The 27,840-nt window shown below is 41.3% G+C and overlaps 1 protein-coding gene across 4 annotated transcripts in view; it reads right to left on the bottom strand.

The window, feature by feature from the left end:
• Positions 1-27,840, bottom strand: part of LOC124985227 (BEN domain-containing protein 5) — a 1,510,890-nt gene that overhangs the window by 229,852 nt on the left and 1,253,198 nt on the right. Inside the window, exon 1 of one of the 4 annotated variants that reach the window (XM_047553813.1) lies at positions 9,767-10,225. The exons of the other annotated variants lie outside the window; for them this stretch is intronic. Coding sequence (XP_047409769.1) covers positions 9,767-9,992 — 226 coding nt within the window. The 5' untranslated portion in view covers positions 9,993-10,225. Of the gene's footprint in view, positions 1-9,766; positions 10,226-27,840 lie in introns of those variants that run through there. 4 annotated transcript variants of the gene reach the window in all.

The following is a 27,840-nucleotide window of genomic DNA, read 5'->3' as shown; positions in this document are numbered from 1 at the left end:
ACAGAAGGAGATAGTGCCTCCCATCACGTACCACCTGACCTGGATCTAGGCTGCCTTGATGCTTGGCCAAAGGGGATGTTGTAGATCTTGTGAGAGTTAACCATTTCATGGCCCCATCCTTATGTTTTTCAGTCTTCTTCATGACCCATGTTCCCTGGATGAGGGTTCTGGAAGACCTAAAGCCTCTGCTCATCCTTTTCTGCAGGCAGTGAATGGTTACTGAGCCCCTGTTTGAGATTAAGCACTATACTAAGTGGTCTTTATGTTTTGGGCCCTAACGACTCAGCATATGCCAAGAATCCCAACCAGAATGCAAGGTTTGCCTTCTAGGAGAGGCTGGCTCACACAGGGCAAACCTCTTATCTCTTAAGCCATCCTAACCCTCCTCCTTAGTTGAAGGTAGATGTCTCACATCCATATCTAATCCATAGAAGAATATTATTCAACACAGTATCATCACAAAAAGTGAAAAAATGGTTGGGAGAAGGATATACAGAACCTAATAAAAGGCTTTTGAATCAAGTGACCCCAGTTTGGAATTCTGACTCTAACTATAGGATGGAACTTAGTTAGGCAAGGTACTGCAGCTGTCCTACGCTCAGATTCATTATCAGGAAAGTGGGATAAAGAAATGTTTCCAGCCTGATCTGGTGGTGCACACCTGTAATTCCAGCAGCTCAGGAGGCTGAGGTAGGAGGATCACAAGTTCAATGCCAACCTGAGCAATTAATGAGACCCTTATTCTAAATAAAACAGAAAAAGGGGCTGGGGATATGGTTCAATGGTTCAGTGTCCCTGAGTTTAATCCCCAGCAACAAAACAAAACAACAACAAAAAAGAAATGTTTTCCAAAGAGTTAGCACATGTAAAGCACCAAGCATAGTGCCCTTCGTGTCACAGATGTCAAGAGACAGCAGCAGGGAGGTTACCCCTGTGGGCTGTGTTTGGCTTTTGTCCGGTGGCAAAGAGAACCACTGTAGGTATTTGATACAGATTGAGACATGATGAAAGAGATGTTTTAGGAAGATTTATGTGGCAGTGGCAAGCAAGATGGATAGGGTGTGAGGAAGAGACCCAACATAGGGTGACAAGGAGCTATAACTCTTGACTGGTCACATTTATGAAGGTGAATGGTGGTGTGGATCATCTAAGACAGCAAATATTTCATGTGGCATTTTAATGTGACTTTGGAATATGTTTCTGGCTTTGACTTCTAGGAAACCACAGAAGAAACTAGCAGTTGTCTGAGTGATGAAGAAGTTCTCTGGTCAACCTGCCTTTTCACTTGCTTCAAACTTACAGCCAAATAGTCAGTGTTAGTGTAAACAGAAATAAATATGTAGCCTCTGAAGAGACAACTTTCACCATGCTCATTTTTTGACTCTCTCATTTCTAGGACAGGGAAAACCACCAAATTTGGGTATCATCTAACCCTCCTTTCCGACTCCTATGATGCAAGCTAGCTGCATTTATCCTTTCAACAAATCTGGAGCAAGTGCCTACTATGTGTTGAGGTCCTGTGCAAAATTCTTTATGAACATTACTGTATTTAATTCCCACAGCTAATATACTGAAGGAGGAACTGAGGCTCAAAGAAATGAGGTGGCTTTCCTAAGACATAAACAGCAGGGGTACAATTTCAAACCAAGTCTGTTTGATACCTGGATCCTGTTCCTATTACGTTATTAGCCTATAGAACAAAACAAAAATTACAAGTTGTTGTAACTTACTCAATTGAACTAAAAGGCACATATGAGTGGCTGTATTGATATAATTTCCAAAGTATCTGCCTTTCTCCCAAGAATCTGCCCACACCCTAGGAGGACACTGTGATGGAATTCCCAAACTGAACTAAACATTATATAAGTATGACTCAATGCCCACCTCCTGAATTACAAAGCTTACCAAGGCCCCAAGTTCTAAATAATCCCCCCATACATTCTCTATTCAAAGTCATAACAAACATTTTTGTTAAAATATGGTGAAGAGATGTGCTTCAAAAATATAACAGGAGTTGGCATTTGTTATTAATCTGAGAGCAAAAACATCCCATTAAACTTAGCACTGAGGGAAAATTAGAGGCATGGATAGAAGCAAAAGATATTTTAGAAAGTAGAGGCAAGTGCTCAGGAACCCCCAAAAAGTGAAGAATTTAAAGTATATAGCTTAAATGGTAGAAATGCTTTCTTGACTCCCATTTTATATATAATTAAGCTGGATAATTAAAATAATCAAATGTCAGAGAGCTTAGTTTTGTGTGGGTCTGTTAGCCAGGATGAAATCCTAAAAGGCTAAACATAAAATGTTTAACAAAGGTTCTGTCTTGTTTTATAAATATGTATATACAAGTTTAAAGTTTTCATCTGCACAAAAACTTTGTGAAGTTTGATGTTTGCATTAAAAACAGATATACCACAGAAAAGAGAGGCACAATGCATTCTCTGGCCTATAGTGTTTATTTTTATAAAATTCAAAGCAGACAGAATTCTCAAGTTTCATGGATTATATCCAGTCAAGACAACAAAAAAGAAAGAGTACCCTGCTATGGGGTACCAGAAAGAAATCAGGTTGAGGCCTGGCTCTGACTTGCTAGGTGACCAGTTCTCTCATTTTCTTTTCTGTGAAACAAGGGGACTAAACTTAAAAACTTCAATTGGTCCTTCAGCTATTTGACTACTGGCCAAGCAAGGGACTTCCAGGTCTCTTTATCATCAGTGCAGTACAGGCTAATAGTAGATGATATGTAAGATCCTGTCAGGTGGGCATGTTTGAGAAATGCCCTACAGGAGTCATCCAAACATGGGGAGAAGGAATTGCCGGCTACTTCAGTAGGTCTCCTTACTCTCACCCCCACCACCTTGTCAGCCAGACAAACTAGGATCGTCATTCTGCTGGGTCCTTTGTCTAGCTGCCCTCGGGTGCTTCATCAGGACTGTCGACAGGTGGCCCAGCATAGTCATGGAGGGGCAAAACAAGAGGAGAAATGGTAAGCCTTCAATGCTGAGGTCAAGCTCCAGAAGGACTTAAAACACAAAGGTTAAATTTTAAAATACACCCATTCCTTACATCTGCTTGATCCTCTCAATACTCCTTTCCACAAAGGGTGGTGCCACACCCAAACAGACTGTTCTTCTCTCAGCACCTATTAGCTCACCACAGTTCCTAACAGTTGTCTGTATTCAATAATTGCTTACCATGTGTCAGACTCTTCTCCATATTACCTTACTAAATAACATAGTGGGCAACTGATTACTATCTCGATTACAGATGACCACCTGAATCTCAGATAAGTGAAGTCATCTCCCCAAGGTCACACAGCTTATAGATAGATAAACAGCAGAGTCGCAATTTGAACCCAGAGTATTCAACTTTAAAGACCATTCTCTATCAGCTCTCTAACATTTACTTCTTGGTACTTAAGGAAGTGACCTAGAAGTTATCTAACCAAACTCTCCCATTGTGCAAAATTCCATTCTAAAATATCTCTGTCCTGCTTGCCACCTCCTGAGACAGGGAGCTCAGCACCTGCTGGAAGTCCTTTCCATTATTCATCTGTTCTCTCTACTACTGTATTGTGTTCACTAGCACGGGAATTCTATTTGCTAGTCCTACCTTTATTTTTTGGATCCAAAGAACAAGTCTGATCCTTCCTCCATGGTATAAAACTCAGATATGGAAAACTACCAAAATATTCCAAGCAAATCTTTTCTTCTGTTTGTATGTTTAATAATCCTATCCTATGCCTTACCAATGATAAACTCAGAGGAAAAGGCAGTGGCTGTGCAGTTAAAAGAAGTACAAACCAACCTAGATCTGGGATCCAAAGACCTCTCTCCTCATTTAGCTTCCAGGACACCCATGGCTCCTGGTTATCCCTTGATTCTCAGTGTATCTGTGGCTGCTCCTTCCCAGTCACCTTTTATGGGCTCTTCTCCTCAACTGTGCCCTTAAAAGCTGGTGTTGTGAAGAGTTCTGGCCTGCACATTTCTTTCCCTCTGCCCCTCTCCCTCTGTGACATCACTCCTCCCATGGCTAATGACTTCCAAATTGAGATCTTCAGTCTGAAGTTTTCTTCCGAACCTCAGGCCACACACCCACTTGGTCTTCTGGCATACCCATCTCAATGTTCAGTGTCCCCTAAGATTCAACAGGTTCAAAACTAAACATATCACCTGCAGTTCCAACCAGCTACTCTTCACCCCTTCCTTATCACACATACCACTGTAACCAGTAGGTTAGCAGGTGCCATGGAGGTTGCTTTCCTAAAATATTCCAGATCTATCACAACCATAGCCTGGGTCTCAAACTTTTTGTTGGAACAGACTCACAGTACTCCACAAGCTCAGTCTATGTGGAAATACTTAGCCCACCACCTGACACCTATAGCATTCACCAAACAGTTGTCTGAACAGCCCTTTTATGGGGAAAATGAGAAGCTCTATCTCACAAGGACGTAGACAGTGTGTACACGGATCCTGGAAGCTGGTGGGTACTTAATATATACTTGGCAGGCAAAGAATGATACACGCTTCTCCTCCAGCATTTCCCTTCAGTGTACAACTGACTACCTAGTAAAACTCAATACTTAGAGAACTTAAAAGAGCCAAAGAAAATCTCTTTGGGTTATATATGATTTTCTGGTAACAAGAGTACACCCATCTCCTGTCTCTGATAAAAATAAGCAGGTAGGCTTAGTGGAAAGAAGGTCTTAGAGCCAAAGACCTCAATTTAAATTCCACTTTTTTGGTGTGGTTTTTAAATATAAAAGTTGTATGCTCTTGAATAACAAGATATCATACAAAACCTCAACTTGCCTGGGACAAATTTTTCTTTCAGTCTGTAAGCCAGAACTCTGAAGCACTCCGTAGCACATTTTATTTAGTTGTAACAAATATGTGGTTCTTGAGTACTAAAAAATCACATCAGACTCAACCTTCAATAGTTAACATTCCAGTAGAATCTGCAACAGATGACAGCAGGCAAGTTCCAATCTTTGCTCCAATGTATATCAGCAGAACATGTCAAAACCCAAATTAAAAGTTTTCACTTGCTTTTTTAAAAAAATAAATCCTTTGGTTGGCAGTCTCCCACTGATGACATGCAACAATCTTTGCATATGAAATCGGCTAGTCCCCTGCTTAGCTGCTAACTTTGTAGAAGTTCCAAAGCATTTCTGGAGCAAGTAATCTATTTGGACTGACAATGCCAAGCTGGGACCTGAGCCCTGAATGAGCTAAAATTACCAAAGCAAGAAGAACGTGGCTTTGGAAGCTATTTCTCCCGAGTGTGGGGTTTCTTCTAGTCAAGGGAGTGATAAAGAATGTTGACTTTTTCCAGATGAACAAAGTTGAATGAAACCTCAAAATCCCGTTGCAGGTTTCTGTTCTGAAAAACAAGTTGCTGCTTCAGAGGTTCCTGTCCCCTCTATTTCCTCTCCCTAAACATAAAAATGCACCTGTCTTCCTAAAGTGCAGGAGGAGTTCAACATAGCCCAACCAGTGTGGACTATGTGTCGGGTTGGGTTCTGCAATGCAGAGATAAGGAAGTCAGGCCCCTGTCCTGGAGGGGTTCATTGTCTGGCAGGAGGAGAGGCACATGGTGGGCAGCACAGTCATAAGCTGCTATGATCCATATATCCATATGCAACCAACAAAATAGAAAGAGAGTTCTGCCCTCACTTGAGGCAGGGTGCTCCTCTCTCACAGCACTCAGTGGACTGGACCCCACTAGAAGGTGAGCTCCAGAGCTCCACTTAGGCAGAGGCCCCATATCAGACAATGATTCATCCATTCTGGCTGGTTCAAAGGAGTGCATGAGGATGTGTTCACAGAATAGCAAGAAATGCCACAGTTCTAGGGCAAGAGGGAAGGGTAGGTGAGGCTGGAGAACTAAGGTGGGGCTGGGTTTGGGAATAGTCTATAGGGCTCTGAATGTCAGGCAAAAGAAATGGAAACATTAATCAGCAGGAAATAGGGAGCTATAGGAGGTTCTAAAGAGTGTTGTCAATTAAGCAACTTGAAAAATGGATTGGAAAGAGGGTGATCAATTTGGTTTAGATGAGCAGGAGCTGAGGCAAAGGCCTGAATGCAGGCAGTGCTAGTGGAACTGGAAAAGAAAAACTTAAAAGACAAATTACCAACCCACCTAGAACTGCCTCCTTCCCTTTGCTTCCCCACTGCCAGGCTTTTACCCCTGTTAGTGCTTATGTTGGGGTCTCCAAACAACATACCCCACTGAAGACAGTGCCCATTTGAGTGCCCCCAACCCCCAAAACACTACATAACTGGATCTGAAAATTTCACCCTTGTCCTCCTTGGGTCATGCCATCATTTTCAATCCCAGTGCCTTGGGCTCAGTGCCTTGGTGTATCACTTATTAAACACTGGGCCTGGCCTATAGGAAGTAGAAAGGGACACCTGACCACAAAGAGAATTTATTGAACTCAAGCAACAATGATAATATAGGTGTACAAAGAGAATAATACAGAATGTTAAGACTAAGCTAGAGGAACCAGGTTTGGCCCCTAAACCCCACAAATGTCAATACCATGAATAGGCTGGATTGCAGATAGATAACGGTGAGCTCTCCAAATGGGTGGTTCTCACTTTCACAACCTGCTTGGCAAATGAATGAGTGTGAGATATCACAGTTCAAAGATGGGTCCAGCCTTAAGCTATGTGTCCCTCCACTGGGAATAGGAGTTCCTTTGAGAGGATTTCCTCAAGCAAATGACAACTGAAGGGCAGGGAAAGGAGGCATATGTAGAAGGAAGACTAGTCATACAGGAAGAGAGAGAACAGTGGGCTTGAAAACTCAGAAACAAACATTGTCCTCTGATTTGAAAACTGGTCTTGAGCCATGTAAGCTTCGTGGATAGCATTTTCTTTCCTTCCACTCATTCCAAGCCATGCTGTGTGGCTGATGGGAACATTAGCTATTTTACCAAGGAGATTGCCAAACAGAGGTCTGGCACTGGAGGATCCATGCTCCTTTCTGGCTGCCATTTATTAGCTGTGTACCTGGCAAATCTGAGTCTTAGTGTCTTAATCTATAAAATGGAAATAATAATCATAACAATATCTATCCTTCCAGAGGACTAACAGAGATAGAAACATATAGCAAGACTATCAGTAAAGGTGGGACTTTATATTTCCTTGTACTAGAATTGTAATTTAGTGAGAAGAGAGTCATACACTAGGGTTTAACACAACTGAAGCCATAGTGTAAGCCACCATGGGCAGTAAAGTTCAAAGCCCCAAAGCATTTGGCCTTTAATACTTCTTGGGAATAAAAAAAGGTACACTTCAAGAGAGTTCTGGGTTGACCTGGGCAAATACTAAGTAAGACACTTTGCATTTGAAAGTTATAAAGTGGCCCTGCTGCTACTTCTGAAGTCATGCTACTGGTGCCAGAGAGGGATTAATTAATAGTAATCTATGAACATAAAGCCACCTCTGCCTTACCCTTGAGAAATCACCTCCTAAAACTTGGTGTCATAGAACAACTGTATTTACATCCAGGAGATGCCAGATGAGTTCTCTAAGATGAAGTTGCAAGTAATTCTCAGAGTCACCCAGTTTAAGTCAAGATGGGGTTCTAAGGCACACAGGAGAGTTATTCCAGGAGAAATAAATTTGCAAACTCACCCTGGCCCTTCCAATCAGGACCCAGGATAGCAGTTCCAATTTAAAAATTAACCAGCTAATTGGAATTCCAAATGTGGTCTAGTCAACATTACATTGTTCTTTCTTTCTTTCTTTCTTTCTTTCTTTCTTTCTTTTTCCTTCTCTCAAGAAAAAAATCCAGAGGTGGTGGGAAGCTCTCTATTTTACTTTGCTCAAATGGGTGCTGCACTTCTCTGCATATGTTCTGCTACTTTCTAGATGTTGCCCAGACTTCTTATTTTTTTCTTTTTAATAACCCAAAAATCAGAGATGGTGCAGGCTGCCATGCACCTAACAGGACTGTCCGCAGAGCCTGGAGAGCCATGCATAATGTATACCTGTTTGCTGAATGAATAAATGAAGCCAGCCTTTACACACTAAGCCCCTTACTGCTTACTTCCTCTGCCACATTCCTTCCACTGTCTTAGGGCACTTCCAGATCCAGGAGTATGACACAATCATCAAGAAGCATGCTTTCTTTTCTTCTAGCAAAAGGGAAGCTAAGTTTATAATCTAGTTATAATTTCTTCAGGCCTATACTCTTGGGGAATAAATTTCTAATCCCTTCCCTTGGTAATTAATAACAAACAAGACAGCAAAATAAAACTTAATCAGCTACAAAGGGTTCACTTTTCTAAACCCTACTTCCACTCATTCAGTGTTTCTGGCCCCGGGTGTCTGGTGGTAGGTGGGTCTATAGTCCTGTGCCCCAGGGCCTGCAAGGTAGGTGGAAAGATTACAGCTTGTCAAAAAGAGACCCAAGAGGTGTTGTTGATCAGTTTGCAATTCTTGTTCCTCTCCTCCACTCCCTCAAAACTTCTTTGCAGAGGCAACATGAGGTGGTGGACAGGACAGTCATGAGGCTGAGCTCTACTACACTAACTTGCCACAGGATCCTGGGCAAGTCACTATGATACATGTGAGGTTCATCTTTTAGGTTAGATGAGAGGAAGCAAAGGAAACTGGAAAAAACAGAAAAGGTCTACAAATTACAAACATTGACAATGTCTTCCCTTCGGTTCCTAACCCTTGGCATTCTCTTCTAAGTGGGAGGCAGGGTGGGTGACTGTGTGTGCCCACTCTAAGTAAGGCACATTCTTCTTAACCAGCAGCAGCTAAAAGGTTGCTACCCAAAAGGAAGTGATAGTTTCCTGTTGCCCACAAGTCTACATTTATGCCTCCTAGAACTAGCCTGAAAAGAGGGCCAGCTGTCTTCTCTTTACAAAGGAAAAGGTGCCTCAGCACAGCATAGGAGGCAGAAGGGCTGATCTTGTCCTATCACCAACTGAACCTCAGTATCCTCCTCTGTTAAATTAGGATGAGACCAACTGTCTTGCCTATGTCTCAAGCCCTGGATGAGCAGGGAGGGGAGGAGCTGTGGTAACCTGACCTAGGAGCCCTTTCAGGGCCCCTAGCTCTCACTCAGGAAGCCTTCTGGGTGATTTCAGAGAGGGGTGTAGAAACAGGGATGCCTTAGAGCCTCTTCCTCCTTACCTCTGCTACCTGGCCAAAGAAGGGGAGGAGAGTGGTGCCCAGTGCACTGAGGTTCTACTGAGGTTCAAGGCCTCCTCATCCTGTCCAATGGTGGCCCAGACGGGACAGGGATGCCACAGATTCCTTTGGTGAGGAGGGACTCCCACCTAGAGATCTAACAATATGTGCCTTGCTCCTCACTCCTCTAAGGGCCTTAAAGGGAGAGAGAGACAGATTGAGAAACTTGAGACAGAAGGGAGCAGAGAGGGAAGGAACTGAGAGGTTGATAGAAGGTGAGAGGAGTGCTGGTACAAACTGGCAGAGAGAGAAATGGAAAGTGAAGGAGCAGGGAGAATACAAAGAATCAGAAAGAGGACAGACAGATGAAAAGATGAAGGCAGACTGACAGCGCGGGAGTGTCAGGGAAGCAGGAAGACAAAGGGGACCCTCTGGTCTTTTTAACTGGTCTGGTCCCTTAGAGACACCCCATCCCTTAAGGAGAAGACCTGGGGTGGGAGGAGGAGACAGTAGCAAGCACTGACTCTCTGGGCCCCCCTGCCCAGCGATCGGCCTCTCCACGTCCCGGTCCCCGCCCGGGTCCCACCGTCCCTCCCGGCCCGCTCGCTCACCTGCCAGCGCCAGGATCTGGGCCTTGTGGAGCAACAGCGCGCCCCAGTCGCGGGGGGCGCGCGGGGGACTCTCAGGCCCGGTGCCCAGCTCCTCCGGGCCGCGGTACACCGCGTACACCTTCTGGTTGTCAAAATCCAGTCGGGAGCGGGGGCTGAAGTCGCGCACGCACGACACGGGCAGCGCGTAGCAGACGTTGTCCTCCAGGAACCGCACAAAGGCGTACATGGTGGGCGCCGGGGGCGGGCCCCGGTCTGGCTGGTCAGCCCGCTGGGCGGGCGCAGAGGTGGGGACGCGGCGGGGGGCTCGGGCCGCGCGGCCGGGCCGGGGGGCGGGGGCGGCTCCCGGGTCTCCCCCCACTGTTATTGTTCCTGAAAGCACCGCTCTGCCAATCGGCTGCTTTCGCCTGGGCGCGGAAAAGGGAGGGAGGGGGGAGAGAGGGGCGAGGGGCGGATGAGGGGGGTTTGGAAGCGCACCGCCACTTGCAAAGTCAGACCCGAGCAATCACAGCCGGAGCGCGATTCGGGTAGGGAAGGGAAAGAGGCGAGAGATGCAATTGCAATAATAATAACAACAACAATAGCATTTCAGGAAGAAAAGAAAAAAAAAAAAAAGAGCATTGACTAAAAGTCGCGCGCTAGGCTAGAATTCTATAGCATTATATAGCCTCAATGATCTCTCTGCAAAACAAATTGCTTGCAACAAGACTGCCTTACAAAGGAGTGGAGAGTGTGAGAAAATGAATGCAGCGAGAGTGCGTGGGGGCAATCCCAAAGTGTAAACTTGCACTTCTTGCAAGCGAGCAGAAGTTTGGAGTGTTTCAAATTTAGCCACCCTCCTCAGATTCTTTAGTCCACAACCCACAACACCCTGCCTCCCTCTCCCTTTACTTTTCTTTCTTCTTTTTTATCCCCCTTTGGCAAAACTGCCAGCACCTGCTGTGGGGAGGGTCAATCATCCAGAAACATACTTTGGGGCTGCCAAACCAGTTTTGGCCAGAACTAAAACTTATCTGGGTTTTCCAGTTGGACCAGCTGGCTGGGTGGTGGAGGGCTTGTGAAAGGTTGCCCTCATCCTAAGGGAGCAGTGGCACCCCTCTTACCTAAGGTCTTTTGCAACTTAGATACCCCTCCACAGCATTCCTGCCCCGAGAAAGGACCAGTTGAACTGAAACAGGGAGTGGAAGGCTCTGGAGGCCTTTGGTACAGACTAGGCATTTCTGGATCACTTTCAGGAGATCAGGAACAGTACTCCACTATTCCATGGAATAAGAGTTTTAGCTCTATCCCTAATTTAATAGTCAGAAGAAAGTCTGGAGGAACTTGGTTTCCCCCAGACAAGAGTGTGTCAGCAGAAGGAAGCTAACTGGTCTCTGCACTTGTAGCGTCTGAGAGGTGGACTTTGTAAAGAATATTGCTACTTAGATCCACATTGCCTGGTCCAGAGAGGGTCTCAATGAATCTTGAGTGAAGAAGAATAAGTAAAAATACACATTCCCAGCCCTTTTTTATTTTTTATTCTGAGGCAGGTCGCACTAAGTGGCCCATCTCATTCATTCTTTTATTCAAGCAATCAGTATTCATTAGGTAGACACTACATGCCAGATTCTGGGCTAAAGAGATGAAAAGAAAGGACAAACACCTGGATTCCTGGACTTTGTAATGTTAGTATATCAGAACTTGAGTCTCAGTTGGATTCCTGTGCCAAAATTACGTTTCTGTCTGCATAACACACCTTCCCCCTCCTTACAACCTTTACAATCTAGTCTGGGAATATTAAGAAAATATAACTAGTAACGAGGTTATAGTAAGAAAACTATTGTTATAGAGGAATGTTTAACAGAGGTAGCAGACTCAAATATTATATTAAAAACCATTTTAATGAACTTAACATGTAACAAAATATAAAGTGCACCAAAATGCCATCAATTCTCCAAGTTTCTTGTATTGGTGGGTGATTTTGTTTTCCCTTGTACTCTTATATTAATTTTGTCACAGTGTTTGTACTTATATTCATGTTACTATTTTTTCCACAAGGCATTACTTTATAATAAAAATACTAAACAATATAAAATTAAAGGACTATGCTCAAATTTTAGATCAGCTACAGTACTGAAGATAAACTAAAGCCCCCAAACTATTTCACTGTGATCTGGGGAGTACTTTATGCAGGTAAGCTCTAGCAACACATAGCTCCTAGATCCAAATGTCTAAGTCAGATCAAGTTCCCTTAAACCAACCCACTGGTATATATGCAGTGCCAACCAGACATGACTTCAAGTTGTTCTGATGCAGATATTGATCATCTTACCCCACACACTTGTAGAAAAGAGAGGAGCTACTCTTGAGTTGTTCCAGCAGATTTACCTTCCTGATTATGATTTCTTTTGACTGATCTCAGGTAAGTTTTTATTTTAAGAATTCACTCCTATGGTGGTCAAGGGAATGTAACGTGTAGTAAGATTTCTGATAATTCATAAGATGGATCAGGCAGAATCAGCTGTGTTGAATGAAAAGTCCATGAAGCTCCAGACCATGTTTGCAAAATGATTTCAGGTACACCTGGGTCAACCTCTTGCATCTAAATGAGGATCACTCCAAAACATGTTACCAGTATCATCTCTCATCACCTTTCTGGACACAGTACATTCCACAGTATACTATGAACTATTTGACATTTCCCAAGACAGCATGTTTAAGCAGGTCCCTAGCCCTTGTGCTTGCTCTGTCCTCATTCTGGGGAAGTTTTTCCTCACAGAATGTGTGACGACCTCAACTTACTTTGGAGACCAGCTCAAATGTCATCTCTTTTGTGAAACTTTCCCTAACCATTCTATCCACACTACTCAAACACAGGCTGGCTTTCTTTCTTTCTTTCTTTCTTTCTTTCTTTCTTTCTTTCTTTCTTTCTTTCTCTCTCTCTCTCTCTTTCTTTCTTTCTTTTCTTTTCTTTCTCTCCTTCCTTTCTTTTTCCCTCCAGATTTTCTTTCACTGGTGCATTAAAATTAGAGGTCATAATAGGATCTGTTGTTAACATTTTTACATGCACATAATATAACAATAGAATTTGGTCAGTTTTGTTCCTAGTATCTCACCTTCCCCTCCTCCCTCCCCTCCATCTCCTTCATTTTTGCTGGTCTCCCTTCTATTTTCATGAGACTCCCTCCGCCCTTTTATTTCCTTTTATTCTCTTTAATTTCTACATATGAGAACATCTCTCTTAACTTTCTTGCTTAATATAATGCTCTGTAGTTCTAGCCATTTTCCTGAAAATGACATAATTTCAGTCTTCTTTATGACTGAGTAAAACTCCATTGTGTATATATACCTTATTTTCTTTATCCATTCATCCAGTGACAAACACCTAGGCTGATTCCATAGTTTGGCTATTGTGAATCGCGCTGCTGTAAACATGCGTATTCATGTATTACTATAGTATGATGACTTTAATTCTTTAGGATAAATACCAAGGAGTGATACAGCTTTTTGAGTAACCTCCATATTGATTTCCATGGTTGTTGTACTAATTTACAATCCCACCAACAGTGTAAATCCATACCTCCTCTAGCATTTATTATTGTTGATATTCTTGATGGCTGTCGTTCTAACTGGAGTGACATAAAATCTCAGGGTGATTTTTATTTGATTTCCCTAATTGCTAAAGATATGGAGCATTTTGCATATATTTGTTGACTGTTTTTATTTATTCTTTTGAGTAGTGTCTGTTTAGTTCATTTGCCCATTTATTAACTGTGTTATTCTTATTTTTGGACAAAAGTTTTTAAAATTTTTATATACCATGGATAATAACCCTCTGTTGGAAGAACAGGTAGGAAAGCTTTTCTCCCATTCTGTAGGTTCTTTCTTTATTTTCTTGTTTCCTTTGCTGTTCAGAAGCTTTTTAACTTGATGCCATCCCATTTATTAACTCCTAGTATTATTTCCTGATTTTTAGGAGTCCTACTGAAGGAGTTGTTGCCTGTATCCATATGTTGTAGTGTTGACACTACATTTTCTTCTATCAGTTGCATAGTTTCTGGTCTAATCCCAAGGTCTTTGATCCACTTTGAGTTGCCTTTTGTGCAGCGTGAGAGGCAGGGATCTACTTTCATTCTTTTCTATATGAATAACCAGTTTTCAGGCAGATCTCTTTGTACTATTTTATCCCAGAAACTTTTATTCCTTCTCTATGATGAGAGCTCTTTGAGGGCAAATGCTAGCAACTTCAGCATCTCAGATACCTAGCACAGGGTTGGTGAGCAAATGCTCATAGAACAAATTTATTAAAAGAGACACAGAGAGAGCATGGATAACAAACCTCTTCCAGGGTTTTTCTTAAAAGCCTGCTCCTCCTTTTCAGAGTTGGAGCTGAATCCCAACTCTGTCTTTCCCATCTCTAGTGACCCAGGGCCTAAACACTGATTCCACTCCTGACAGACATATTCATGAACATATTAAATATCACTGCACCCTCAGGTTCAAACAAATTCCCTACCCAAGTCAATATAAATCATTATCATAAGACAATAGTTTAATTTTCCAAGAACCTCAAAAGAAGAAAAGAATAACAATGAAAATGGATGTCAACATGGACTGAAATGCATTTTGCATGTAGGTTTACAGAATGGATTCTGGAAAACCAATGGCAGACTCAGGATGCTCAGAGACACCACCCATGGACAACAGAAAGACATCCAGTTTCTGCTTCCTGTGTGACTCACACATTCAATCTACTGACACAGCCACATGGAGAATCCACCCTGTGCCAAACTGTGCCTCCTCCCCCCAGTGAAAACTGAGTCACAGTACCTCCGCCTTGACCAGAGACCAGAGCCCTGGACTTTATACATCCCAGAAACTCAAGATGTTTGTGATTCATCCATTGGCAAGAAAAGATAGTTCAAAACTACAAATTCCTGACTTAAAGAGGCAATTTAAATCATCAATTTCAACCAAATCATGGTTGAATTCCCTCTTCAACATTCTTGCCAAATGGTCATTCAGATACCTTTTGTGCAGTTCTAATGTCAGGAAGTTTACGGCCATCCCTTAACTTTCTGACATTACTAGCTGTTAGAAAGATCCTTCCTTGCATTGAATATTTCACTTTGTAGTTGTAGGTTTACCAGAGTCTGTGTCAGCCCTTCAGATCCTGTCTTTCCTGGATCTTGTCTGTGTTCAGAACACACATCTTCACTTCTTTCACCTATCCTTGTATGTCCTGGGTTCATGATCATTGGAATATCTACTTGTCCTCCAAAGCTTACTATAACCATGCATGCTAGATACTGTCTATACAGTCAAAATTTCATGCCAAATCCTTGAAGAGAAGGTTATTAACCCCCTGACAGAGTCAAGAAAATTAAGACTTATGGCAAAGGAGTTTGGCTCTAGGGAGCCCTGGAAAGCCTGTGGTCATTTTTTCATTTTAGTCAGCTTGCCCTAGGCAGTGTGGGGAAAGACTGGAGGGGAGGCAATCATGGGGAGAAGAAGCCTATGATGAGGCTGCCTGTCCTCCACCCCTCCCCTGGCTCCCTCTTTCTGTGTGCCAAATGTACTTTGCCTCTCATCCAACTCATTTTAATGGAGCAGAAAATGTACACATCTGGGGCAGCTTTTCAGCTGTGTCTGTGTCTCCATTAAGCTCTCCTGTTGAGTTCTGCAGAGCCTTGGGTTCGTGTCAAGCTCCTTTGGCTTAGCCAGCTGAAGCATGTTCGGTGGCAGCAGTGGGACTTATGTTTCACATTACTGCATGGAATTCTCCATGTACTTTGTGAAACTATTTTAAGGAGACCTGGGTTCTGTGAATTTTTAAAGCCATTGGAGCGTGTCTTTTCAACTTCTCTGCTAATGATTGATCACATTTTTTTCATGATTTTGCCTTTTTTCCTGTGATGTTTGATTTGACTTTTCAAGTCTCTCCTTTTTATATTTTTTGAAGACTTTGTTTTTTTTTAGAGTAGTTTTAGGCTGAACATGAAATTAAGAGGAAGACACAGAGATTTCCCATATGCCCCTTACTCCCCACACATGTAGCTTACCCATTACCAATATCCCCATAAAAGTGGTACATTGGTTATAACTGATGAACCTACATGAACACAACATTATCACTGGTAGTCCATAGCTTACATTAATGTTCACTCTCAGTGTTGAATATTCTATAGGTTTAGACAAATGTGTAATGACATGTGTCCACCATGACAGTATCATACGGAGTATGATAACTGCCCTGAAAATTCTTTGTGTTGTCCCTATTCACCCTCCCTATTACCCCTAACCCCTGGTACCCATCAGTGATTTTTCTACTATTTTTACTTCCCTGAGTCTCAGTGTTCCCTCCTGAGATAATACTGTATAATCAAGGCAGGGATTTTCCACCTTCTCTGTGTTTCAGGATCACCTGGGAAACTTAAATGGTATTCTATTCCTACATCCTATTCTGTAAGATCTGGATTCAGTGAGTCTGGTGGGGCATGAGTATTTTTTTGTTTTGTTTTTAATTCCAGATTATTCTAACATTAGACAAAGTTGAGCATCTCTGAGTTACGATATTTTAAGGTAACATGTCAGACATAAGAAATTCTCATCAAGTCATAGATATTATTACTATCTTCAGGGAAAATATGCAGGACTCTAAAATGTCTGTATAACCTCAGGCAAGCCATTTAACCTCTGAGTTACAATTTCTTAATCTGAAAACTGACTTGTCAATTTAAAAATAAGACAATATAATGAAGTTTTAGGCCCTGCATCCAAATCATGGTCTAATAAGTGAAGCTTTACCTTACTATGTGTGTACCATGGGCAAGTTTCTTAAGCTTGCCAAGCATCATTCTCTTTAGTAGAATATTAATACAACTTCCTAGTTTTGCTATGGTTATTAAATGAGATAATACATGTCAAGTGTTAGGAACAGTGGTACATAGTGAGTCTTCAAAAAAAATGATAGTTGCTATTATTGTTATTATCATAATTATTAGTATAGTTCTTTATAAGTGTTCTTATCCCCATTCTTACATAGAGTAATGTGCTCAATAAACTTTAATTCAATCAAATTGACTATAATAAGCTGAACAATGCTGATAATTTTCCAAGAAGCACCCCAAAATGCCTCTGTTCAGGTGCCTTCCCTTTTAATGCATAACTGTGGTCACAGGTCAGAGTCATGAAAGAAGCTCTCAAATCTCAAATGTTCAAGATTCTCTGAGGCTATGGGTCTTGTCCAAACCTGCAGCAAATACTTTTAAAATATTGTGTTTGGGGCCATTGGTTCCTTCAAATTGACTTTGTTGAATACTTTTTTAGAAGAAATAAAAACTTATGCATTGTACAAAATGTAAACTACAGATTTTGTACAACAACCTGAAGCCTTGAGAATGTGCATCTTGGGGAAGTTCAAGTTGACCACAGTCAAGTCCAACAAACCAGATTGTGGCTATGTTATAAGCTCATGTGGGTCACAAATAAAGAGTTGGTCACTTGGATGATCCAAATCCCAGTATTTTACTCTAGCAGTGTGCACTCTATATAAGCAACACAAAATAAGTAGATTCCCATTATTTAAAGAAAGACAAAAAGAAGATGAATAGAAGAGATGGTCATAAGGGAATAGTATTTGAATTGGTTTTGAAAGGAAAAACATGGGGCTACATTGGAAAAATGCAACTTGCCTCAATCCTGAATATCATCTGGGGGCCAACTAGTTTGAGTTGCTGCTCTGATTTCCCCTTGTTAAATTTGCTCACTCTGTGTTTTCTGTTTTTTTTTTTTTTTTTTTCAGGAAAGTCCTTGCTGACTCCGATCCCCCTTGGAGTGTTGCATACTTGCACCACTACTTCTACTTCTAGTTTTCTTGGAGTTTATCATAGTAAACAATTGTATGTTTATTCTGTGCATGCCACTAGATCAAAATCTCCATTAGAAAAGGAACCTTATCTGTTTTCCTCACAGTTGTATCCTAGCACATGGGAGACCCTAAATGAACACTTGTTGAATGAATATGTGTCTAAAACATAGACCTTGGAGAAGAAGGAGACACCCCCACAGGCAAGAAGAGAGAGGAATACCAAGGACCCTATTTAATTCCTCTGTCTACCTTCCTTTTGAGAGTGTCTCTCTATTTCTGTGCCCCAACATGTCTGGTTCTCACAATCAGGCCCCAAGAGAAGCCCCTTTCCTAATTTTCCTTTCTCATGACTAAAAAGGACAACATTTTCAAAGTGTTTTTATAAATATGAAGAGAGAATGAAATAGAAATAACAATAGAAAAGAAAAGTAGTCAAGTTGACAGTCACATATAGTTGACTACACTAATGCCAATAATGACGCGATAGTATCAGGAACTGTACTGACAGTGAGCCTCCCAAGAAACAAGGTGGTAATCCTGCCTCAAGCCACAAGGTGAGAATTCTTTCTTGCTCTGCTGTTAGCTTGAAGCCCTTAAAAACACCTACTCAGGGTGATCCCTGCTGCATTCTAGTCTTATGCTGATTCCAACATTATTTGGATGATCTCCCCTCAAAGAGCATGCTAATTCTCTGTTCAGCCTCTGTTCATCCTGCGACTCAAAATGCTTGCCCTTCACAAGTCATTGTAGGACCAGAGTATGCCCTGTACTGACATTTATTCTTAGGTTTTTGTTGGAAAACTCTAGATTGCCATTCTGGGTCAAAGGTACAAATAGGAATACCATTCTAGAGATAAGTCATCTTGGAAGTACCCATTACAGAACTATGAACTTTGGACTATTTTCTTAAGGATGTCTTATAGCCAAACAATAAATTCAACACAAAATCAGAGGAAAGGAGTGAAAATAGAACTAACAATTATTGATGTTCATGATAGGCACTGTACTGGCTGCTTTATATATTAGTTCTTTTAATCTTTTCAAAATGCCCCATAAGTTCAATACCATTATTATCTCCATTTTTCTGACAAGGAAACTAAGAGAGGTGAAAGAAGTTGTCTAAAGCCACATGGAGAAGACTTGAACCTGTGTTTCTCTGATCCAAAACCTGGATTTTGATAGCTGTTTGGAAGTAGACCTTCCTCAGTTTTCCAAGGCAGTGAGACACTGAACAGATGGTGGGACTTAATCTTTGCTTCCCTTTTCCTGGAGGCTTGAGTTTCCTATGTAGAAATTCAGAAACTAGACCTTATGGGAAACTCTGATATCTATCATCCCCAGCATTCATATCTTGAGTAACAAATAATCCTGTAAATACTCAAGATTTAAGGGCATTTTCTGGGGTTTCTTAAATTTTGACCTCCTTAACTCCAGAGAACTGAGTTTTTGAAGCTTTCTGAGGTTACCAACTGATCAAGCAGATTCTTCTTGTTTAATATCCTCTGTTAAAAGCCAGGGATTTGGTAATCACCTTTTATTGCAGGGTAAGGGTAAAGGCATCTCTGAGCCCCCCACCTCCAAAAAAGGAATCAGATCCAGTCCAAGCAAAAGAGCAATCTCTTTGAGAAATGTCCAACCTCCCCCATACCCTACAAGAGTTTTTCCCCCTGCAATTGATTGGGTGAATCAGAATAATAGGATAATAGCAGTGGGCATTTAAGGAATGCTTGCTTTGCCCCAGACTTTGCATAAATTTTTCACAGGACAGTCATGGATGATGGCAAATACTATATCATCCTTTAGTCTCATTTTGAAAATCAAAACATGTTAGGTAATTTGCCCAAGGCTCACAGAGGAGTAAATGGTGGAGCCAGGATTCAAACCTAGGTAGGCCATTTAACTCTAGAGACCCACCCCTGGACTTTTGCCCTAGATCTGGATCCCTTTGAGTCTTAATCTTGCCTCATTGAGAAGGCTTGTGCCCTTTGGCTAGGATGGGGAGATGCTGAAACATATATTCTCAAACTATCATAGTCTGGTTTCTTTAGGATGGACAGGCCACTTTGTTCTCTCCAGGTTAGACTTTCCAAGAAGCACTCTGGAATTCACTGATACTTACATCCTATGTCGTGGTGTGTGGGAATGTATACTAAGTCACAATGTAAGGACTTTCTTTTGTTTACTCAAAACTAATTTCTTTTTTTTTTTTTTTTTTAAGATTTATGTGAATGAGTATTTATTTATTTATTTTTTGGAGCACAACTTTTCATTTCTCTGGTTGTACATGATGCAGTCACACTATTCATGCAATCATTCCACCATCTTTCCAACCCCCACATCCCCCTCCCTCCCCTCTGCCCTATCCAAAGTTCCTCCATTTTCCCCTTGCCCCCTCCCCCATTATAATTAGCATCCACTTATCAGAGAAAACATTTGACCTTTTTTTGGGGGGATTGGCTTATCTCACTTAGCATGATATTCTCCAACTCCATTCATTTACCTGCAAATTCCAGAATTTCATTCTTCTTTAAGGCTGAATAACATTCCATTGTGTATATATACTACAGATTTTTTTCCATTCATCTATTGAAGGGTATCTAGGTTGGTTCCACAGTTTAGCTATTGTGAATTGAGCTGCTATAAATATTGATGTAGCTGTGTCACTGTATGCTGATTTTAAGTCCTTTGGATGTAAACTGAGGAGTGGAATAGCTGGGTCAAATGGTGGTTCCATCCCAAGTTTTCTAAGGGATCTCCATACTGTTTCCAGAGTGGTTAGACCAATTTTCAGTCCCACCAGCAATGTATGAGTGTACCTTTTCCCCCACATCCTCATCAACATTTACTGTTGCTTGTATTCTTGAAAATTGCCATTCTGACTGGAATAAGTTGAAATCTTAGAGTAGTTTTGACTTGCATTTCTCTAATTGCTAGAGATGTTGAACATTTTTTCATATATTTAGCACAAAATGGTCACCTATTCATGCCAATCAAAATTTTAAAAGTTCTTGACTTCTAAGTTTTCATATTATGATGTCAAAAGGATATATATATATATAACATACAACATATTTTCTTTTGATAGCTCTTCTTCATTTATTCTTTTAGTGCTAGTAGTGGATGTTTTGGAGTACAGAATATTAAAACCCTACCTCTCTTTTTTATTATGAAGCACAATTTTATTATCATGAAAAATATGTGGCAAAAATGAATGAAAAAGAGCTAATCAGCTAAGGGCAAGGCTTGCTTTTTTTTTTGTTCTGAGACTTAGGATGGACAAAAGACTTACACGGGTACTCTGGAAGAGTGACTAGGGAGAAGTTTCTCCCAATTAGTAGGCAGAGTAAGTGACTGGTTAGGATCCTACCTCCCAGCCAGCTCATGTGCCCTGCCACACTGGTGGGCCACTGAATGACCTCCAGTCACTCTGCTCTGCTTCTGGCTCTGGGACTATTCTGGAGAGGTATAGCATGGCAGATGAAAAGTGAAAAGTACATGGGCTTTGCACTCAGTTTCAGGTTCCATTTCTACCCCTTTTCAGCTGTGGGACCTTGGGAAAACCTCTGACTCAGGTCTTTCACCTGTTGAAGAGAACATTACGAAGCTCTCATGATGTCTAACTGAGACAGTGCAGATGAAGGGCTGGCAAGCACAATGCCTCTCACACAGTAGGTTTCCTAATATTGAAGCTGCCTTTTTCAGTTTTGTCTTCTGAGAGATTCTCTATTATTTTTTCCATTTAGGAGTTTACAAGGTAACCGATCTCTAGGGGTGAGTTAGTTTGGGGTCAAGTATTATTTCCTCTGTCCCTGATGGCTGGGCAGTATCACTGCATGTAGGTCACCCACTATCCCTTCCTGCCAGGGGGGAAGTCTGCCTTATTTAAGAAAACTGGAATCTTACTGAGATATCTACTTTTATCTTATGGCATTTGGGGACTTAAGCTGAGTTCAGGATTTTATTGTCTGCTTTTATAATCATGTCCCGATTTTGCATATTTAAAGCATGCCTTTGGAATTGTGAAACACAGTGTTCTCAATCATAAAAAGGATGAATTATGTGTTGCCTTTCTGTTTCCCTTTCTGGATTCTCTTCTTATCTCCATGCATGAATTTTTCTGTGATGCCCTGCCTTGTCCTAACTTAGCCAAGACACTAGCTGTGGAAATTTGGGCAAGATTCTTAACTCCCTTTAGACTTTTATTTGTTCATTCATTCATTTATTACAGAAAGATTTGTTGAAGCCTTATTATATGCCAGAATCTCTACTTAACACTTGGAATATAGTAGAGAAATACATAATGGGATAAAGAAAAAAAATGGGAAAATGAAACTTGTCTTTTAGGATTATTGAGAAGAGAAAATGAGATAATATGTGTAAAAGACAAGGTGAGGCAAAGAAAAGGTTGCAAATTTATTGAGCCCCTTACTCTGTCCCTAGTAATGTCAGATGCTTGAATACAATCTTCATAATAACCTTGGGAAGTGACTACTATTATCTCTGTTTTAGAGACACATTCACAGAGGTTCAGAGAGGGAAAGTGAAAGCCCAAGTCACGCACTGGATTAGAGCCTGGTATGAAATCCATGTGGTTCACACTTGCCACATTGTCTCCAGTGGTCTCTGCACACTGCTTATCATTCAGTATGTATATTAGTTCCTATCACCAACTCCATGCAGAGCCTGAGAGGCTGCTTCCTCTTGATTCTAATGGTAGTAGAGTAAGGGATGCCAGAGTGGAAAATCCAAATCCTGCTCCCTAATTCCTTGGGGAATAAGAGGCAAAGAAGACTCATAAAAGGAAAGGGAGGGAGACATTAGGCTCAATAACTCAAAGTCACTAGGGAAGAACTCTGAGGGCCTCTGGCAGCCAGACTCACCAGCTCAGGAGACAGCTGGAACATGGACTGTTGGCAAGAGGAACATTCTCTTTCCCAAGCCAACCCATCTTTTGCTATGACCTTTAAAGATGAAATATTTAAAACTCTATCCCTCTGACTCTTCTCCACCCCAGGTGTAGGCAAGCCTCAACTACACAAACAACAAGGTGTATTTTTCCTCTTGAGATGCTCAATGTCTATCCAAGAAGAAAGAGTTTGCCAGAAAATGTTCACTTAGGGCCTGCACATTTTCAAGAATCTGAAAGCAGAGTAGGAAGTGAAATCACTGTGCTTACATTTGGCAAAGGGGCTGCAAATTGCCCCTGAACTAAACAATCTGGATCTATGCACCCTCCTCTCTTCCATCTCTCTTTTTGGATGGGTCACAGCAAGAGAACATAACAGATTTAAAAGCATAGAAACCAGCAAGGACTGTCCACATGTTTTTAACTTCTCTTTGGTTTCAAGAAAAGAAAGGATCATGCCAGTGAGTGCTTTTGCCACTGGGAAAACTTGTGAGGGTTACCAGAATGAAAAGACAGACATGGGAGAAGCAAAGCTGAGCTTTGCATGCAAAAAAAGGGAAAAAGGAAAAAAACTCTTTTCCTTGGCATAGAGAAATTTCATCCTGAAGGTTCTTTTTTTCACTTTTCTTGGCAATATAACAAACACCTTAAAATAGAGTTATAAAACAGAAACAGATTCTATAGAAGCAAGAAACCTAGACTAGTGACTTCAGAGAACTTATAGCTCAAACTTCTTGTTTTATAAAACTAAAGCTAGAAGGACAATGACTTCTCTGAAGTTGAAGTGTCCTTCATCGACCAAATCAATACTAGAGCCCAGCTTCTCGTAGGCCTTTGCTCTGTCCTGCACTGCAATGCTTTCTCTTGATTACATGGAAAGCCTTTAATCAGAGGTGATCTTGTCAAGTCCAAGGGCATTCGTTTAGCTAATTCTAGAGAAACATATAAGTCAACATTTCCAAGGCCTAGCAGTGGAAGAACCTCTCTTGGCTGGAGAGAGGGTAGTGAAAGGACCTACTAATTCTCTCTCCTTAAGTATCACCTGCCCATCAGAGTTTATCCTACTGCCATTTCCATGCTCTTCTGCGTTTACATTCTATGTCCCCTCACCTGTCAAGGGATGTTGTTGATTCTCCAACACTCTGACCAAAACATGAACCCAACCCATCTGGGGGTGGGGGTTTCCCTTAAGAGCAACTGAATTAGTCTCAACTTACAAAGAGACTTTACTCAAACAAAGGTAAAAGAAAAAGCAATAGAATGTAGTAGAATGGTCTGAACTCAAAATCACGTAAACCTGAGTTTAAATTACAGCTCTATAATTAAATGGTTTCCTCATCTGTAGGGTAGGGAGACAGTTACCAGAATATTTTATAAAATTAAATGAAGGAATATACAGAGACATATAGCACAGATCTTTGCACATAGTTGACTCTGATATTCACAAAACATAAAAAATATTGATTTATAAAGCACAGGCTTATGGTCAATCATTCAAAAACCATTTGCTGGGCCAAACCTTATACCAAGTAGAAAGACAGAGATAAACAATAGTCCTTTTCCTGCAGGAAATAATTTTTTCATGGGCATTATGGATTGAATTGTGCTTCCCCCCACCCCCAGAAAAATATATATCTTGAAATACTAACCCCCAGTATCTGTTAATGTGACTTTATTTAAAAGAACAGAGTCTTTGCAGATAACAAATTAAAGAGAACATTAGGATAGCCCTAATCCAATATGACTGGAGTCATTTTAAGCAGAGAAAAACAACCTGTGGAAGACAGAGACACATAGGGAGAAGGCCATGTGAGGTCAGAGGCAGAGATTGGAGTGATATAACTGCAAACAAGCTAAGGAAAACCAAAGGACCAATGATCACTACCAGAAATTGGGAAGAGACAGGAAGGGTCCTACCCAGTGCCTCAGAGACTTTCCTCACAGCTTGATTTTGAGTTTCTAACCTCCAGAATAGTGAGAGGATAAATTTTTATTGTTTTAAGCTAACCAGTTTGTGGCAGCTCTAGGAAATTGATATAATGAAGACATTGCTGGGGAGCAGATGCCCTCATTGCAATAGAAGAAGTGAAGAAACAGTTATCCAGTTCCCTGAGCTGAGTGTGTTATACTTTATTATGTCATCTTGGTTAAACAAGAAAGGTTTCCTGGGAGAATCCATACCAGTGGAAGTATGCATTGTAGAGGTGGTTTGTCTCAGAAGAACGCAGCCTGTGTCTGCCTAAGGATGCAGGGAGGGCTTCCCTGAGAGGCTGGTCGGAGCTAATACCTGAAGGATGAGTAGGTGTGTGAGGAGCCGTATGTAGGCTAGAAAGCCCACTGTTTGCAGAGGAAGGAAAGCGTGAACTGTTTTTCGAATTTTTAGGAGACTACAAAGATTTAAGCCTTGTTAGGGTATGGTGCTGATATTCATCTGCTTTCTAGGCCCCCTCCCCTATCTTCAATGTCGCATAGATACCTTATACTCAAAATGTCCCAAATTGAACTAGATTCTTTCTACTCCCATGCATACTTCCTATCTGTTCTTGTGTTGCCTTCTCTCACTTGGCAAGTTGTCTTCAACCCCCAGAGAAGCCTAGCTAGGATCTCAGATTGCCATCATACTCAACTCTTGGAAATGGGCTTCCTCTTCATCCTTGATTTACACAATCATTTCTGAGTTTTACTATCTCTGGTTCTGATGGATTCTCACTTGGCATAAGCTTCCAACTTTCCAGCTGTGTCTCTCGGCCATATTCCTTCCAGCCAGGCCTCTCTGCCAGATAATTAATGATCTGTAAACAAATGCTTAATTGCACCAGGGGAGCACATATTTAAAGAAACTTTGTGATAAAGCAAACTCGCAAAACATTCTCTCACAAATTCACCCCACCTTCAACTTAACGTTAGTTTGGATTTCATTTCACACATTAGATTTAAAGCTGTTTTACAGTAGGACCCCAAACAAAAGGACATGAATGTGCTCAAGGAATAGATGATATCTTGAGGCTTATTCATGTCAGGTGCATTTTGAAACAAACCTTTTTTCTAAGATCAGCCCCTTTGGCCCTCAGTCTCAAGACTGGGTACATGATGGGATAAAGGGAATACGGACTTTAGAAGGGGAAGAAAATGTGAATTTATTAAGAATCCAATATAAGCCTAGCTGTTTTATTTTTGTTCTCTCACTTTACTCTTCCCAACAATCCCAGGATCTGCTATCCATTGTTAAACAAGAAAGTTAAATACTTCACCCTGGGTAGCCGGAGCTGGTAAGGAGGAATGGCTGACATTGAAGGAGGTGTCTAAATGAAATATAATGGCATTATTATCTCTAAGCACCCTCTTTCAAACTGTTTAGTTTATCTAATCAGCCTTATTGCATTTTTGAAGTGGGCATAAGGTTGTCAGTGAGAGTGTGCCCTCTGCCTAGCTATGCTGGTTGTAAGCTGCTCACACAGGGTTGGGGAGACAGTGAAAACTTTTCTGTTTGCTACTGCTTTGGGGCTCCACCCTTGTGCTGGGAGCCAGGATTAGGTGCTATACCAGAGGGGCCATTCCAGTCACACATGCTCTTCTGAGAGGAAGCACCTTGGCTAGGATCTGCAATTAAGCCCTCTCTAGAGATTTTGAAAAGGTGGTTTCTGTGCAGCTCTTAATGGCCCAGCTGTTGCAGAAAGAGGAAGCACAGCAACATTTTTAGAATAGCTAGTGGGGTGTGACAGAACAGAAACTGTACCCACAGGAACACTCTCTCTGTCATTTGCTTCAGAAAACACTGGGTATTCATGGTGCATCTGCCCTGTGATAAGGCCTGTACTCTCTTATGGATCTTCAGTCTCTCTCTCCTAGAGGGCCGCTTCCTATCTGCACTTACACATACTCAAGTCTTTCCAGGTTTCAAAAAAACAACAACAGCGACTAACCTCTCCCCATCCCTACCTCTCCTTTAATTACATCCTTTTCTCCTGCTCTTCACAAACAGAAGTTTTTGAAAGACAGAGCTGTCCACACTCACCAGCATCTGCTCACCAACCATTCACTGCTTAACCTTACCACTGGATTCTGGTCTTCGCCTCTACTGAACCTGCTCTCCAAAGTCACCAATGACCCACCTACTGACTAAAGGATGCTTTTTTGGTTTGGTTTCCCAGGATCATTCACATTACCAACGTTGTCTTTTTCCAGAACCATTTTACCTCTTGGCTTTAGTAATCTTGCATTTCTTCCTATCTCTTTGATAGTCTTCAGTCTCTCTGGTAGACTCCTTAACCCCCAATTTAGATGTCAGAATTCCTCAGAATTTTGCCCTAGGTCTCTGGTCATTTTGTTCTGTGCACTTACACACCTGGTGTAAGCTTCTCTTCTGAGCTCTAGACATATATGGTACAGCTGCTCACTAGACACCTGAATTTTGAGGTATTAAGGACATCTAGGATATTCCAAATGTATCTTCAAAATTTTTACCCCAAGCCTTCTTGTCCTCAAGTGTCCCCTAGTTTAATAAGAATACCATTATCCACCCAATGACCACGTTAGAAACCTGCGAGTCATTTTTGACTCTTACTATCCTCTGCTCTTATTCATCAACAACTTCACTGATTCTGCACATAAATATTTCTCACATCTATTCCCCTCATTTCCAAGTATATCCTAATCAATTGTTATTTCCCTGCTCTTAATCTTACCCCTTACAGTGCATTCTCCAAACCAGAGTGATGTTCCTCAGATGCACATCTGATCATGTTACACTTTGAATAAGACTTTTCAAAGGCCCCGTCTATCTTCACATAAAGTCTCACATGATCTAAATCCTGTATGTTCTATCCCCTACCAGCTCTCTGAGCTTAACCCATGCTGTGTATTACTTTATTCTCTTTGCATCAGTCAGACTGGCCATTACCTTGTTCTTCTCCTTCTCCTTTGCTCCTTTTCCCCACTGACCCTTTCTTCCTTCCTTAAACTTTTTTTTTTTTTTTTTTTTTTGTGGTGCTGGGATTGAACCCAGGGCCTTGTGCTTACAAGGCAAGCACTCTACCAACTGAGTTATATCCCCAGTCCCCTTCCTTAAACTTTTATTGTGAGGTAATTGTAGATTCACATATACTTGTAAGAATAATCCAGAGATGTATAATCTTTACCCAGTTTCTTCTAATGGTAATATTTTGCATAATGTAGAAAATTGACATTATTCTAATCCATTGACCTTGTTCATATTTCACCTATCTTACATGTACTCACTTGTTTAAGTATGTATATATTTAGTTCTACGTGATTTTAGCACATGTGTGATTCATGGGATCACCACCCCCATGAAGATATAAA

Source organism: Sciurus carolinensis, chromosome 1, assembly GCF_902686445.1.
Source record: "Sciurus carolinensis chromosome 1, mSciCar1.2, whole genome shotgun sequence".
Classification (NCBI taxonomy): Eukaryota; Metazoa; Chordata; class Mammalia; order Rodentia; family Sciuridae; genus Sciurus; species Sciurus carolinensis.
Note: the sequence above shows the minus strand (reverse complement) of the source record. Positions and strands in the feature narration are given on the sequence as shown.